The 18,201-nt window shown below is 47.4% G+C and overlaps 1 protein-coding gene across 1 annotated transcript; it reads right to left on the bottom strand.

The window, feature by feature from the left end:
- Positions 1-16,877: 16,877 nt before the first annotated feature.
- On the bottom strand, positions 16,878-17,762 carry LOC147959940 (uncharacterized). The gene has a single exon (XM_087533054.1). The coding sequence runs from the start codon at positions 17,760-17,762 to the stop codon at positions 16,878-16,880; it is 885 nt and encodes a 294-aa protein (XP_087389180.1).
- Positions 17,763-18,201: the final 439 nt, after the last annotated feature.

The raw sequence follows: 18,201 nt of genomic DNA, 5'->3' as shown, positions 1-18,201 counted from the left end.
CTACGGACTGACTCGGGAAAAGTGATAGACGGAAAGGAACTTTTTCCCCTCATCTGGATCGCCAGACCCCCGCACAGCTGGATCACCTGCATCCGTTCGTCACTTGACTTGGCCTTCTTGACCGACTGAGAGCGGCAAGTGAAGATGTGCTTGAAGAGTCCCCAATGGGGGCGGCAACCCAAGAAGTTTTCACACAAGGAAACGAAAGCAGCAAGATACACAATAGAATTGGGAGTAAAGTGATGGAGCTGCGCTCCGAAGAAGTTCAAGAAGCTCCGAAAAAAGGATGAGGAGGCAGAGAGAATCCACGATCGATATGGGTGGCGAGGAGGACGCACTCACCATCAAGAGGCTGGGGTTCAACTTCTTTCCCCGGGAGGCGCGTAGATTCGTGGGGAATGAATCCCCCCTCGACCAGATCATCGAGATCATCCTGCCGAATCACCGACGGCATCCAGTCGCCCTGGATCCAATCCTTGGGCAGAGCAGTCCTCGAGGAAGATCCGCCCCGAGCGGACTTCTTCCCCTTCCCCTGCACCGCCGCCTTCTTCGCACGCTCCAGAGCCGACGTCTTCTCCTTCACCATCGTCGTCGGCGAAGCTCGAACAGACCTACGGCACCAAGGTGGGAGCGGAGGTGGCGGAAGATCTTGTGAAGGAAGGGGGAAAAGTGAAGGCACACTGTTCGGGGGTCCCGAGCAGGTAGCTTATAAGAGGTCACTTCCGAGTGGCTGACTGGTAGGCCCAGGCAATCCCGTCAAATCTCACAATGGGCGCGCGTGGTACGTGGCGAAAAAGGTGGCGCGGGGATCGAGGAGCTTCCGTCCTATCCCATCCAATTACTGCGGCCGCCCCCGTCCCGCGCGCTTCCCGAAATTCAAATCCCGCAAAATCCGCGGGCCTCAGAACGACTCGTCAAACAGAAGATCCCTTTCACACCGTCACTCGGAACTTCACAAGTAAAGAAATTCACTCGACAAGAGGCCAAGAATGGATCAAGGCGACTGAAAGAAGTTGACGACGTCATCCGTGACAATTGATCCAAAACAAGATGTTCATATAACATGAAGAACCAGTCGGAAAGATCCCCAACTCCTTCCCCACTCGAACCTCGATCCATTCGGGGGCTAATGATGAAGCTATGTACCTAGGATAGGGGCATGGACCTGTCCTAAGTACCCTACCCAAGGACATCCCTAGAAGAAGTCACCTTTCAATCGACTTGGAGGTATCCCACTCGACAGATTCAAGACACTCGACCACGAAGCAATCACTCGACCAAATTCCAACCACTCGACTGCTAGGAGATCTAAAGTCACCCTGCACACAAAACGGTCGGTCATTAAGTAGCTTTTATGGTCATCATAGCACTTTATTAGGGGCGTTACCAGTAACCCCCAGTCTTAATGTACTTTAAACCTTGCATTACTGAGGGCTGGAGGGGCCTGGCGAACTCTATATAAGCCACCCCCCTCCTCAGTATCAAGGGTTGGCACCCCTGTTATTCATACACACATAATTCAGTCGACCGCCTCCGGGCACCGAGACGTAGGGCTGTTACTTCCTCCGAGAAGGGCCTGAACTCGTAATCCTCGTGTGCTTACAACTCCTCCATAGCTAAGATCTAGCCTCTCCATACATACCCCCCTACATCACTGTCAGAGTTAGAACCACGACAGTGCACGCACAGCCGTGCGATGCCTAGGCCGCATGGATGGTCGCACGCCAAGGCCACAGGCAAGCCGCGTCCTGTTTATTTTGCCGTTTGCATCAAATTGCATGTTTAAAGTTTATTATGAAGAAGATCCTAAACATAAGTTTCTCCTTCTCAGATTTAGTTTTTAGTTGTACAACCTAGTTGCTTATTCATACTGTGTAAATTAAACTAAACATAGCAAGTGATCTTTCTTAGCACTTCATGTATGCTTGTGTTGTTGATATGTAATCCAGTGGTGTGGTCAAACTACCAAGTACCAACTCCAGGACAATGTCATATCCTGCGTATGTCTTAACTATGAACAGCGCATATTATATTCGTGTTATTTAAATCGTGTCTCTTTATTTATGATATGGGGCTAACCCGGTGTAGGCCGATCTTTCACGATTGGAGTGGATTCCCTCGAAGAACACGATGAATACGGAGAAGAATAGAGAGAAATCACAAGGGGAAACACTCAAGAATGGGTCCAATCACACATGCACTAGACAATCAAACACACAAGATCCACAAGGTACATGAACAACAAAGGGAAATATACAAGGTAAAGTTCATCTCCAGGAGGAGGTCTTGATGGTATCCTAGATGGATCCTCCCATGAGGGGTCTTGATGATATCCCACAGGATCTTCTCACATGGAGGTCTTCAACTCCATGGGAGTGGTAGTCTCTCTCTCTCTCAAGAGGAGGAGTGGTACAAGGAGCAAAGCTCACCTAAGAATGATCTATCACTGTGCTAACCCTAGAAAGGAGGTGGAGGCGGTCTATTTATAGTCTAAGCCACTAAGGGGTAAGTGGGAGGTGGATACAAGGCCAAAGGCCCCGCTGCGCACAGGCAGTGTCGGACGTTCGGTCGGTGTCGGACGTCTGGTCGCTCTCGGGGGTCCAGACGTCCAGAGGGCGTCAGACTTCTGACAATTCTTCTCTGGACTGGTGGCACCGGTCGTTCGGTCGGCGTCGGTCGTCCGGTCGCTGGGACTCGTCGGACGTCCGGTGGTCGTCGGTCGTCCGGCCGCTATAGGTCTCGTCGGCTATAGCTCTACTGGCCATTTGGACTGTGTCAGGTACCGGATGTCTGGCGGTGTCCAGACGTCCGGTGGATGTAGCTTGCAGTAGCTCCGTTTCTTCCGTCTTCGCTTCCACGCTTCTCTCACGGATGGTGTAGTTGTTCCTTGGCGCTTGCACTACTCCTCGTCATCCGTGAAGCTCCGACAATACCTATGAATGCACATGAGTGGAGTGTCAAGTAGTATACCATCCTCAAAGGGGTCAAGTGAACACGTGTAAAGGAGATGATTCACCTTTAAGTATGTGAAGTAGATGTCGCATGTGTCACTTGCCAAATGGACTCTTGACATGGTGATGTCCGTAGGATACTCCGCATCATCCCCCCTGTGAAAGATCCGACCTTGGATCGAAAACCAAATCACCATGGGAAAAGGATGGCTTCGCCGTGTAGAAGTGGACGTTCACCAAGTACTCGTCATCTAGTAGCTCGAAATGGGACTCTCCAATGTCGCACCATCTTGTGGTTCCTTCAAAAGGAGCAAGAACAACAAACACTTGGAACAACGAATGTGGTTATCGTTAGTGCAAAACCAAGCATTCAAGTGGTGATTCGCCAAACAAGTGTCGTCATCAAGCATAGCATATGGCGTGACAAAGAATCGTGACATGGCATGTAAGCACATAAATTGAGCACGAGCGAATATATCATGGGGACAAGCATGTAAATGTGAGGTAGTGATTCAAATATGTGTGACAAGAGAAGAAGCTTCTACCTCAAGGTCATAGCAAACATGCATAAAGCACTCAACAAACGGTCTATGGTAGGCAAAGTATTCACCACACCAAATAAAATGAAGTGTCTAAACACATGGGTCAAGTGCAAGACAATCCAAGCATAACATGCATAGGATGTAGTGAAAATCGAGTGGAACTCAACACAATAGAAAGAGCAATTGTTCAACATGTGTGAGGCAATCAAGGTAAGCATGTAGCAATCAATGGGACATGTCACATGTGAAGAAATGACATTGTTGCAACCAAGCATATGATAGGAGTAAGTAACCCAAGAATTGGATGCAACACACAAGGCATATATACCATGATACATGGAAATGTGAAAATGGTAAGTCGAAGCAAGATCTCTAACATGTGTGCAATCAAGTGGTCCAAGATGGCCAATAAGTTCATGGTGCAAGAAACACAAGTAGTATATCCTCAATATCCATGCTCAAGAAAGATGTCACCTTGATGCCGTTTCCATGTGCATTCCTCACAATGTCGAAGTAGAAGCAAAAACGGTGTAGTATCGTCGGGTAGAAGGTGGTTCGCTCTCGAGAGCTCGGATTGTCAACTCACATGAAGTGGAAGTCGACACAAAGTCCAAGTATCCTACACATGCACAAAACAAAGCAAAGAACGTATGCGCATGGTAGATAAACACATCACCCATTATGATGGTTCTCATCTTTTGCACATAACCATTAGAAGCACAAGTGCATGAATAATATGATGCAACAATGTCGATATTCATGACACGGGTATATGGTGCAAAGAAGTAAGGCAAGCATGCTTCACAATTAATATGTCAAAATCTCCAAATATATGCGAGAATGCTATGAGGGCAATCTCATTATCAAGACTAAAGGCATTGTTGCACTCAATACATGTCAAATCATCTAAAATGAGAGAGGCAACACATGGAGAGATATGAAAAGAAGCAATAACAATCATGTGCAAAGCATGGCTATGGTTGTCATCAACCGCATGAATAGAACAAGTATGAATCATTGGTGATGCAAGATGAGTAAGCATATCAATCATGTCGTGCAAACTAGTGGAGCAAAGATGCAGCACGTAAGGGGAAATCATGGCAATCATGTCATGTGAGCAAATAATAGGGATAGACAATGCACATGACATATCGCAAGCACGAACACAAAGCAAGATCATGGTATCATCATAGGAATGGGTCACAAAAGGAATATGGCAATAACAAGTGATATCTCCACCAAGCTTGCAAAGACACATACAAGTACTAGAATCAATCATCATGTGTAATGCAAAGCATGGGTCACAAATGCATAGTAAAGGCATAGGAATAAGAATACCATGCAAGGTGAACATGGCAAGATGGGCATAGAGTATGTAATGGACAATAACCCATAACCATGTGAGGGCCATGTAGAAAAAATGCGTGAAGTTTTTGCGCAATGGGAATGATGGTAAAGACAATCCACGGGATCCCAAGTCATCGTTTCTCTCTAGAGCTTGTTTTGTAAACTCATGGGATTGTGAGGTTGACAAGTAAGCATGGGTACCTACACAACAAATACACAAACGAAAGAAATTTTGTGTGTGGTAAATGTACACATCATCCATCATGATGTGTATGTGCACTTGTGAGTTAGCACTAGATAAGCATCACTAAAAGAAATTTGATGCATGGTATATGAACATGTCCTCCATCATGAAAGAATAGTTGTTATGTATGACACGATGGGGACACAAATTGAGCGAGCAAGTATATGGCACAACAATAGCATTATCATTCATGGGGAGCATATTGTGCACATAATTATTGGGATCATGCAATGGATGGGATGTATCAAAATCTTCTAAAAGGTATGAGGAAACTATGGGATTCTCCTCATGAGAAATATCGGAAACGTCATATGGAGAAAATGGTCAACATCCAAAACAATGCATATCCGAAGCTAGGTGGTCATGGCATGGCATGTGATTGAAATGATGCTAAGGGAGCATACCAATATCATCATAAGAGAAACAAATGCCAATAACCATGGGCTTGTCATCTATGCCATAAGTGCAAATTGGGTTAATTTTAATGGCATATGCATAGTCACTATGATGAGATTGCAAATATGACATATGTTTGATCTCATGCATAGCATATGACAAGTCAAGTGGATTATCAAACATGATGTGACCTAAAGAATTGTCACAAGAGATCCTATGTAACATGGCATCACAACTAATATACTCCACATGGCAATCATCAAACTCATCATAAATGGGTAAATCATCGCATAGGGAAGTCCCTCTAGCATGAAGCATGGTAATAGGTGGATCAACATCATGCAAGCAATCAATGTCAAGAATGTCCACTAGTGGGACTAGAGCATCACCTTCACCTATGTTACCTTGTTCATTCCACTCAAGTGGTGTAGGTGAGGTGGGAAAGACCAAATGGTGGTCAATATCATAATCTTGATGGAACCATGTGGGGGTGCATCATATTCCACCATGGCCATCGCCTTGTTCAAAGGAAGGACGAAGTCATCGTGAATCGACGCGTCATCATATATGGGACCTAACACCAAATGAGAAGACACAATAGAGGTAGTGGTTAAGTCGTTAGAAAACGAAGTGGTTGTCGGTGTCAAAACCGGCGGATCTCGGGTAGGGGGTCCCGAACTGTGCGTCTAAGGTTGATGGTAACAGGAGATGGGGGACACGATGTTTACCCAGGTTCGGGCCCTCTTGATGGAGGTAATACCCTACTTCCTGCTTGATTGATCTTGATGAATATGAGGATTACAAGAGTTGATATACCATGAGATCGTAATGGCTAAACCCTAGAAGTCTAGCCTGTATGATTGTGATTGCCTCTACGGACTAAACCCTCCAGTTTATATAGACACCGAAGGGGCCTAGGGTTATACAAAGTTAGTTTACACAGGAAGGAATCTTCATATCCGATCGCCAAGCTTGCCTTCCACGCAAAGGAGAGTCCCATCCGGACACGGGAGGAAGTCTTCTGTCTTGTATCTTCACGGCCCATCAGTCCGGCCCATGTCACATAGGCCGGACGCCTGAGGACCCCTTAGTACAGGACTCCCTCAGTAGCCCCTGAACCAGGCTTAAATGACGATGTGTCCGGCGCGCAGATTGTCTTCGGCATTGCAAGGCGGGTTACTCCTCCGAATACTCCAAAGTAGTCCTGGAACACAAAAAACGTGTCCGACTCTGCAAAACAAGTACCACACACAACCGTAGAGAGTATAATATTTCATGAGTCCCATCTACTGACAACTTTTGTAGCGAGACGCCACGTCTCTGCCCGGTCATTATTTCGAACCATTTTTTAGCCTCCCGCTCCATGTTTCGAGATGCGGATTTCATTGGCACGTCTTGTCAAAGCGGAGATCGTGTCCCCTTATTGCGGGATCCTCATCAATATGGGCATGGGAAATCCAACCGCGCCGTCCACACGACCCTTGGGGAACAGGCGAGTTTTAAGGCGAGTGGGGAGGAGCTTGACATTCGCTGCCTTTATAAGAGGATAAAGATCCATTCTTTCACCCACACCTTCTTCCTCTCCGCCCATCCGTTCTCGAGCTCTAGCACCCAAGCTTTCATCCTTTTTGCCTCCAAAAAGCACTCCGACCATGTCCGGATCCAGAACGCAGGGCAAGTGGATGGCCTCCTCCATCACGGAGGGGAACATCACGAAACTCCGAGAAGCAGGGTACTTGGCCCAAGGAATCGCCCACCGGCTTCCGACCAAGGGACAGATCGTCCCCACCCCGGAGCCCAACGGGAGGGTGGTATTCATCCCCCACTTCATCCGCGGGTTAGGATTTCCCCTCCACCCCTTCGTCCATGGACTCATGTTCTACTACGGGCTAGATTTCCACGATCTAGCCCCCAATTCTTTCCTCAACATCTCAGCATTCATTGTCATGTGTGAGGCCTTCCTCCACATCCCACCCCACTTCGGATTATGGCAAAAGATCTTCAATGTGAAGTCGAAAGTGGTGGATGGTCAACACGCGGAGTGTGGAGGTGCAATGGTGAGCAAACTATCCAATGTCACGTGGCCCACTAGCACCTTTGTGGAAACTGTCAAGGGGTGGCAGAAGCAGTGGTTCTATGTCACTGAGCCCCATGACACCACCTGGGCCACAGCTCCCGAATTCAAGTACGGGCCCCCAATGCGGCTTATCTCCTGGCTAAAAAAAGGGCCTGGACCGGTCGCCGTCAGATGAGATATCGGCACTACAGGCGCGTGTCAAGAGCATGGTGGACAAGAACATTAAGCTCGTCAATGTGATCCAGGTGATGCTTTTCCGTCGGATCCTTCCCTGCCAAAGCCGGACTTGCCAACTGTGGGAGTTCAATCCGGACAAGCACCAGACCTTGTGACAGTTCTTCGGCTCCACGCACGAAGATATCTGGAAGGTGCTTTTCAAGGCCAATCAGGCGTGGCCGCAGATGTCCGAGGACCACGGATATGACCTGACCCATCTGGCTAGTCCGGTAAGTTCTTTTCAAGGTGTATCTCTTCCTGCGCATTCAAGGAAGATGTCTAAATTTCTCCATTTGTTTTTTCAGAGCTGGATAAAGGAGGAGAGGATCCAGTGTCCGGCTTCGTTGCCCGAAAACCCAGCTATCCCACTTCTGACGAAGATGTTGGTTCCGATGCCCTACCAGGCGTTGGAGAAGAAGGCCCCGAAGAAGAGCCAGGCGGGAAGAGGCATCCTTCGCTGTAGAGGCACTTCGGGCGTGACGTCCAAAGATGCCAAAACCCACTCCTCCCCTGCCACCAAGGATGACGAGGAGGAGGAAGAAAGCAAATCTCCCCTGAGGGGGGAAGGAAGAAGAGGACGGCCTCCACGGATCTGGAGGCAGAAGCGTCCAAGAAGGGGAGGGTCTCCCTCGCGGATAACTCCGTGTTGGACACTCATAGCAGGTCCAAGTGGCGCCCAAGGGAGAAGTCCCTGGCCGAATCATAAGTACTCTAAGGCACTTATATACACATATATCCAACTTCTTTACTTCGTTGTTTTAATATGTCGAACCATGCTCTGCAGTTCGGCTCACGCCCGCCCCCAACAATCCTCATCTTCGGGAAATTCGCTGGATCCGAAGGTGATGGACAGCGGGTCACTTCCGGCGGCCTCCTCTCCCAAGTCCATGGACGACGCCGAGGTGTTGTCCCGAAGGACCTTCCCAGGCCAGGGAGAGGTACAGGAGGCCGTCAGGGTAGCGCCAGAGGGTGATACCTTGGTTGCCGGACACATGGGGGAACAAATCCCCCCGGAGACTGGCGATGGGGGCCATATCCAATGCGTCCCCCAACCGAATACTATTCTGGAGGCCCATACGGCTCCGGAATCAGGCGAGCAGCCTCCTTCGAAAGAAGGAGGTGCACCTATTCCGCCGGTGACCTCTATCCATCCAGAGGTGACGGATACTCTATTGGAAGTGCTGCAAAGTGCTTCCATTGTTGAGGAACACCGTATCCTCATGGGTACGGTGGTTGACAGGGTTCGGTCCATTAAGAGCGGACTGACCGAAGCCTACACCAGCCTTCTAACAGGCTTTGAGGTATGCGACATAAAAAATGTCATAGTATAGATGGTAGCCCCTGAGACTATGTCCAGTGTTCGAAAAGAAAAGCCGGACAGAGGATTAAATAATTTTTGCAGGAGACTAACCATATGTGTCTATGTGAATAAGCAGGCATCGATGCTGGCTGCGACCACCCATTCTGCCGAAGTCTCCAAACTGAGGCAGAGTCTGGAGCGGGCTGAGGAAGATCTCGGCCATGTGAAAAACAACTAGAGGACAAGCAAGGTATGCAATGGCCTATTCAGATCTAGAAAGATATGAATTGTTTGTGTTAATCATGTTATCATGATATTTCACAGGAGCTGCAACCGAGGTGGAGACCCTCAAGAGCGCGCTGGACGGGGCCTAGAAGAGAGAGGAAAATGAACAAGCCGTCCGTAAAAAACACGAGGCAAGGGTCGGGGAGGTCCAGCAGCAGCTCCAGGATGCCGTAAAGAAATGCAAGTCCTTGGAGCGCAAGGTTGCGGACCAAGAGTCCGAACTTGCTAAGGCCTACAAAAGCACACAAGAGGCCTAGGTTGAAGCCCAAGGCGCCCTTCAGGAAATCCAGGAGGCCAGGAAAATTAAGGCGGGTAAGGCCTTTATTATGCGGAGCAAATATGTGAAGGAAAGGTACCTTTTACTGACCCGGATTTGGAGTTCTCCAAGGGCATTTGCGGATATGCCGCGTGTGGCACCCCGGCTCAGAGCGACCGGTTTACCCTGCATTGCCAGCCCAGAGACCATGTCTTCTGGCAACACACAACATCTTGGTATAGAAAACAACCGCTTTATTGATGCTAGCGGGTCGGAGTTTATATTACAACAGATGTCGAGGCCGAGCAGCACACACGGTGCGGCTGAGCAATATGTACATTATTTAGTGAACATAATGGGGCCTCGATCATATCAACTATGCGGCAGCGGAACAACGTTGTAGCGGTAACTCCATAGCACAGGGACACCGATGTGGACACGATCTAGACTCAAGCAGCGCTCCTTTCCAACGCGACTTTCCTGAAATCTGGCATGACACGCCAGGTCAGTACATTAAATGCACTTGCAAGCTCACAACAGGCATAATCATAATGACAAACAATATCATGATATATTTAACCAATTAATAATGCAATAATGTTCCAACATGTTGTGCTCATGCTCTTTGGATAAACGTCCCTCGGGACCAACTTACCAACCATGATCGTTCTCGGATCACAAAACAAACCACCATCATGGTCTTAACCAGAGTAACTTGTGATCCTTACGGTGATCACCACCACACCACCATCGTGGTCTTAACTAGAGTAACTTGGGATCCTTTCGGCGATCACCACCACACCACCATCGTGGTCTTAACCAAAGTAACTCGTGATCATTTCGGCGATCACCACCACACCACCATCGTGGTCTTAACCAAAGTAACTCGTGATCCTTTCGGCGATCACCACCACGACCCATATTGGGTCTCGAACAGCTCGATGGCCTTTCCGCCATCATCATCAGTGCAATGATCATAACTTAGTGTGCATGTTTATTAAACGTTGACTCATGGTGGGACCTACTACGAGTTGTCCGTGACCGTGGACTCGTCTATCCATAGATTATACACACTGCAGAGGTAGCACACTGTACCCATACCACGGAACCCATGGCCTCTCACTCCCATTCGGGTGGACCAACGGCATTCCGACAAAACCCTTCCATTCCCATGACACTCTCTCGGCCACTCCGACCAAATCCCCAATGGGCTAGTCCTGGGTGGCCCCGTGTCTACCAAAGACACACCGGCCACCGTCGTGACCAAAACAATCCCACTCGGGGACCTGGTACCAAAATCTCAACAATGGGCACACAAGGTTATGCCTGCTTACCGGGCCAGGGTAAGCATGCCCATAACCTTCCCTAGTTGGAGGCACCGACCAGAGACATGTCAATGGACCGAATCAAGGCCTCCCCACAAAGACAAATGTGGTTGCACTGGGAAAATCTCAATTCAACGGCACCATGACCTAGTCAACGATATATTCAAGTTGAGTTATATTCAGGTTCAACTTAAAATAAAAATGACCGGTGTCATAGCATGCCATGAAATGCAATACTACACATGCATCATATAATACGAAAATGACTTCTGTCAACCATATTCACACTAAGCATAAGCATCAACAACTTATCTTACTTTCCTGGTCTCACTTTAACAATATATTTTTCAGAAAGTAACATTATTTTCTCATGCAAGAAAATAACTTTAAGCTATTATTCATACACATAACAACTCATTTTATCATTACCATAATTAGATCTTAGCCTCTTTACCAACTAAACTAGTTTCAAGGTTCTGTAAATCAAGCATAATACCAGCACACACTTTAATAGCATATAAATAACATAATAGTTATTTAAAATGCATGAATTAATCATTCAATTCAAGTAAGAAATTCATCAATATTGAAATGGCACCATGAAAATGTTGCTGTGGCTTGACTTAGTGTAGATGAGGTGCACAAGCCTTCTGGTGATCCCCAAGACAAGCCTCACCCTTTGAAAATAATTTTCAACACAAGAAGAAAATATCAAGAACTCTTCTGAAAATCACCAGAAATTCTATACAGCTCAGAAAAATCTCATTTTTGGTGAGCTGCTAGATTTCCTTGCAAAGAACGTAATGCAAAAAGAATCAATTCATTTGGACTTATGGTTGAAAAGTTATGGCTGTTTGAAGCTCTCTTGAATTGAATGAAATTTGAATTTAAATAAACAGACTAGGGGGTGACGTCGAAGGCGTAAAGCCTCAGGGCGCCACCACTCGTACAGCTTCGCGCGCGTACAGAGTGGCAGACTAGCGGGCCTCGCTAGTCAGGTGAGAAGGAGGGGAGAAGGAAACAGAGGAAGGTCGTGGCTTCGCCGGAGCTCTCGCCGGCGACGAGGGCTCCTTGGCCAAAATCAGAGGGAGGGATCGAGAGAGGGGGTTGAGGCGCACCTGCCTGTACCCGTGGCATAGCTAGGGGCGGGCGGACGGCGTCGGAATCTTCCTCGCAAACGGAGGCAGAGAGCGGGGGTCGCCGGAGATGAAGAAGACGTTGAGCAGAGCCGGCTCCAGGGGCTCCAGGGGAAAGGGATGGCTTCTCCGGAGAGAGGCGGAGGCCCTGGAAGGATCGCCCTGGCCTGGGAGGGGCTGGAGCTACTACGGCGACCAGAGGGGATCGCCGGCGAGCTCGAGCTCGAGGGCAGCGGCCCGCGGCCTGCCCGGCTGGGCTACGGCTTCCTACACGTTTGTGGGGTCTGTGGGAGTGGTGGATGGTGCTCGAGGAGGCTGGGGCGGCTCCATTTATAGGCGAGCGGAGAGGGGGGGTTCGGGCTCCGCCGGTGGACACCTGTCCACGCCGCCCGGTGACGAGCTGCGTCAGTGAGAGGGGGAGAAGGCGACGCAGCTCACGCGGGAACTGTGGGCGAGCGGGGACGAGCACAGGAACGAGGAGATGGCGACGAGCACAGTGCGCACCGCGCTGTTGGGTTGGCCGGACCGTGCCCGTGCTCGCTGTGGCGAGCTCCGGCATCGGGGAGCGCCAGGGAGGAGTAAATGGCGTTGATACAATGATGGTGGCGAGGTTTGGCATGCTTAGGCAGACGGGGAAGCGAGCACGCAAGCAACAGAGGCTCGGGCGCGTCACAGAGCACATCGGCTTCATGCCAGCACGCTTGGACGAATGCGGTCACCGCGTGAACTAAGACCTCATGCCGACCTAAGCCCAAACTCCATGTCTGGCATGTTGTTCGTGGTAGTTTTGAATGTTACCATGCCTTGGTTTGGCTCCAGGTGCAGTAGAGAAGATTTCACACACCAGGTAAGCTTCTGATCAGTAACTTTGAGGTGTTACTGAGGTTAAATGGTTGGGAGTTGGGGGTTGTGCTTTGGAGGCTAGCCATCATCTACTAAGGTGATGATGCACAAGAAAATTCAGGCACGGGGGAGCAAGTAAAATGATAGTTGCTGTAGAAACCACCATTCTGTCCAGAACACAAAATATTTTTTGTAGCAAAAATATTCCAAAAAGTTATGAAATATTTTTGCTCAGGAAGGTGCCCTAGGGTTCAAAGAATATTTGGGAATTTTCTCAGATTTTTGTGGGACATAAAAATGAGGGTTGCTTTGGAGCTCATTGAACTAGCTAGGGTTTTAGAGAAGAAAACGAATATTTTTCATTTAAGAAAAATATTCCCAAGATTATTTTGAGATGGATCAGAAGGGGAATGATCATTAGAGAGGGGAATGATGCACTTGGGTGAAAGCCAAGGGTACCCAAGTGTTTAAGTCCATATGAAAAGATTCAGAAACCCCAACTTTCAAAATAAATCCAAATGAAAATCAGGCAAATAAGAGAGGGCAAAATCAGGCTGTCACAAACCTCCCCCACTTAGATGAATCTCGTCCCCGAGATTCGGTTGCTTGGGAAAACCACTCTGGATAATGAGCCCTTAGGAATTCTTCCCGCTCCCAAGTTGATTCTGACTCTGTGTGATGCTCCCACTGAACCTTGTAAAATTTTCTCACTTTACTGCGAGTGACCCTTTCCGTCTGATCCAAAATTCTATACGGTCTTTCTTCATAGGTTAAATCATTTGCCAACTCTACCTCAGCCATAGCAGTCCTTTTCTCAGGCGGGGATATGCAACACCTTAGTTGTGAAACATGAAACACGTTATGCACATCTGCCAATTCAGCGGGTAGTTCCAACTGATCTGCAACAGTACCCACTCGGGACATAACCGGGAATGGACCAATAAACCTGGGTGCCAACTTTCCACGGGTCTGAAATCTCTTGACTCCTTTCATAGGGGTGACTCGGAGGTATACGTGTTCTTCGGGTTCCAAATTGATCTGTCTGTGCTTTGCATCATAATAACTTTTCTATCGAGATTTGGCCAATTTCAATCTGTCTCTGATCTCCTTAACTTGCTTCTCAGCTTCCATCATGAGATTTGTTCCAAAGATACAGCTATCTCCAGTTTGAGACCAATTTAATGGAGTGCGGCACTTACGGCCATACAAAGCTTCATACGGTGACATCTTTAGACTGGTCTGGAAGCTGTTGTTGTAAGAAAACTAGGCATATGGCAAGCAATCTTCCCATTTAGTTCCTTGGGCTAAAGCACAGGCTCGCAACATATCTTCGAGTATTTGATTTACCCGCTCTGTCTGTCCATCGGTCTGAGGATGATAAGCAGTACTATATTTCAGTGTTGTCCTCAAGGCTTGATGGAGACAGGACCAAAAAGCGGAGGTAAACAGGGAACCTCGGTCTGAAGTGATGGTTCGAGGTACTCCATGCACACTGACGATTCTGGATACATACAGTTGTGCAAGTTGATCTGCTCGATATCTGGTGCTGATCGGAATGAAGTGAGCAACCTTGGTTAAGGTGTCCACTATGACCCATATTGCATCATTTCCTCTCTGAGTCTTAGGAAATCCCGTAATAAAATCCATACAAACGTCATCCCATTTCCATTGTGAAGCCAGCAGCGGTTGGAGGAGTCCAGCTGCCTTCTGATGCTCTGCCTTCACCTTGTTGCATATGTCGCAACAGGCCACAAAATAGGCAATGTCTTTCTTCATTCCATCCCACCAAAATATTTGTCTAAGGTCCTCATAAATTTTCGTGCCTCCCGGATGAATGGAATATGAGGATTCATGTGCTTCTGACAGGATTTTCTTCTTTAAGTCCGGCTGATTGGGTACACAAATCCGTCCATGGAATCGGAGAGTATCGAATTTGTCCTTGGAGAAATTTGGGGTCTGCCCTGCCATCGGGCTCTTGGCACGCTTCTGCATTTTGATATCAGCTGGCTGGGCCTTGCGGATCTCTTCCTCAAGTGTGGGGGTAATTTCCAAAATATTAGCGAGACCAGCATCCGCTATGACCAGGTTGAGCTGAGCGATCTCCTCTTGGAGTTTGAGAGGCAAGGGTTTCGATATGACATTTAAGCTGACAGGCTTTCGACTGAGGGCATCGGCAACCACATTGGCCTTTCCCGGGTGGTAATTTATTCCAAGATCACAATCCTTGACCAACTCTAGCCATCTTCGTTGACGAAGATTTAAATCCGGCTGAGTAAATATGTATTTAAGGCTTTTATGATCGGTAAAAATTTGGCACCTTTTTCCAATGAGGTAGTGTCTCCAAATTTTTAGCGCATGAACCACCGCAGCCAATTCCAAATCATGAGTAGGATAATTTCCCTCGTGGGGTCATAGCTGTCGTGATGCATATGCTACTACATTGCCATCTTGCATAAGTACGCAACCAAGGCCTTGCCTGGAGGCGTCACAATACACATCAAAGCTACGATAAATGTCTGGGAGAGTCAATACAGGTGCGGTTGTCAGCCGTATCTTTAGCTCATTAAAACTTTTCTCACATTCCTCCGTCCATTCAAACTTCTTATCCTTTTTGAGCAGCTCTGTCATGGGTTTAGCAATCTAGGAAAACCCCTCAATGAAACGATGGTAATACCAGCTAATCCGAGAAAACTCTAGATCTGTGTCACTGTCATGGGCGGCAACCAATCGAGCACATCTTTTACTTTTCTCGGGTCCATGGCTATACCCTCAGCGGATAGTACAGGTCCGAGAAACCCAACTTGCTTGAGCCAAAACTCACATTTACTGAATTTGGCGTAAGGCTGATGGTCGCAGAGTCATTGTAGCACTGCTCGGAGGTGATCCTTGTGCTCGTCTTCACCCTTGGAGTAAATGAGGATGTCATCGATGAAGACTACCACGAATTTGTCGAGGAAGTCCATGAATACTTTGTTCATCATATGCATGAAGAAAGCAGGGGCATTGGTGAGACCAAAGGACATCACTGTATATTCATAAAGACCGTACCGAGTAGTGAATGCGGTCTTAGGAATATCTTCCTTTTTAATTTTGAGCTGATGATATCCGGTCCGTAAATCCATCTTAGGGAATACCTTAGCCCCACTGAGCTGATCAAACAAATCATCAATCCTTGGCATCGGATATTTATTTTTGATGGTGACCTCATTCAGCTGACGCTAATCTATGCACATGCAGAGGCTGCCATCCTTTTGTCCACGAAAATAGCGGGTGATTCCCATGGTGAAGAGCTGGGACGAATATATCCTTTTTGGGGCAGTTCATCAAGTTGTTTCTTTAGCTCCACTAATTCTGATGAAGGCATCCGGTAATACTTCTTGCATAACAGTGCAGTTCCGGGCACAAGTTCCATTGCAAATTCCAGTTCTCGGTCTGGTGGCATGCCTGGCAGTTCTTCTGGAAATACATCAGGGTACTCGCTGACCACAGGAATTAATTCCAACTCAGCCACAGCGGTGAAAACCAATTCTTGCTTGGATATATTCTTGCGAGCATAGAATTTGGTAGTCTGCCCATTTAGACTGGTCAAAGTGACTTCTCGTGTTGCACAGTTTATACAAACTTGATATTGAGTCAACCAATTCATACCCAATATAATATCCAACTTTTCAGACTCAATAATTATCAGAGAGGTTGGAAAGTAGACTCCGTTGATATTGATTTCTAGATCACGGCAAACCATGTTGCTCTTGATTAGAGATCCTGGGGTTTGTACCAGCATATTTTTGCCCAAAAGTGTACAAGGAAACTTGTTTTGGGCAGCAAAACTCTGAGAAATAAAAGAATGGGAAGCCCCAGAGTCAAATAAAATTACGGTAGGTATGTCATTAACAGAAAACATACCAATGACAACTTCGGGGTTCTCTTGTGCTTCATCGGCTAAGAGATGATGCACGTGCCTAGTAATGTTTTGCTGGGTCAGGCATGACTATAAAGTTGACTTGTGGCCTGAATGAGGCATCTGCCTTGTTGTTCTTGGGGCACTGTTTGGCATAATGTCCGTTCTGCCCACAAATGAAGCACGAATTGTTGCGCTGACACTCCTCATGTATTGGGTTGGTCACAACATTCTTGACTTGAGTGGTGGTCTTGTTAACATTCTGTTGCCAATTGGGCTTGTATTCCACCTGAGGCTGCTGCCAGGTTCGAGCCTTTTGCACTGGTTGCCCATCCTTCTTTGGCTCAAACTTACGCTTGTTGTCATTGCTGGCAGGCCTATTATCTGATATAAGCTTGTGCTCCCGTTCAGCAATGAAAGCCTTGTTTACCAGAGTTTGGAAATCTGGGAAGTCAAACATACTAAGAGTACACTGGAGTTGCGGATTTAAGCCTCCAAGAAATCTGTCAATCTTCCTTTCTGCGGTGGCCATGTCATATAGGGAGTAACGGGCCGGGTGATTGAATTTTTGCAAATATTGACCCACAAACTGATTTCCTTGGACGAGTGCGAGAAATTCACGCTGCTTAACCTTCATAACTCCAGTAGGGATATGATGTTTCTGGAACTGATCCTTAAATTTTTCCCAGGTGAGTTCTTCATCAGTAGGCCACATGGCTTTTGTATTTTCCCACCATATGGCAGCAGCGCCTTCAAGATAATGAGTTGCAAATGGAACTTTATCATTTTCTTCAGTACGAGCAATCTCAAGCTTTTTCTCAATGGTACGCAACCAATCGTCTGCATCCAATGGGTCAACAATCTGACTGAAATTGGGTGGCTTGGTCCTTTGAAAATCTAACAGCTTTGAGTAATGACCGTTCTGATATTCATTCTGTCCAACCATAGCTTGCACACTTCTTAATATTTCAAGCAGATCATTGTTCCTTTTTTCCTCAAACATACGTAGAATTTTCTTGGTGGAGGGCGGATTTGGCGGTGGAGGTGGTGGCGGAACGTACGGCTCGGGAGAATGTCCTTCCTGTCGTGCGGAACGACGAACAGGAGTTCCCTCATGAACGTTGCTATTGCTGCCTTCCCGCGTCATCCTATTGTGGATTTTTCCCAAGACAACGCAATCGAGATGAGAAACATCCAAGAATAAATTTGGGGAAAAGCCAGCGACAAATCCCAGAACAAAGCAAAAGAGCGAAGAAAACACGGCGAATAAAGTCCCAACATAATTATACATAGGCTCATACATGAAAGATAAACAACATGACAGGTTCAACTACTCTCATACATGCAACGAAACATCATGACTCGTACGACTACATCCACACATC

Source organism: Triticum urartu, chromosome 7A (assembly GCF_056163025.1).
Source record: "Triticum urartu cultivar PI428250 chromosome 7A, HENAU_Tu73, whole genome shotgun sequence".
Lineage (NCBI taxonomy): Eukaryota > Viridiplantae > Streptophyta > Magnoliopsida > Poales > Poaceae > Triticum > Triticum urartu.
Note: the sequence above shows the minus strand (reverse complement) of the source record. Positions and strands in the feature narration are given on the sequence as shown.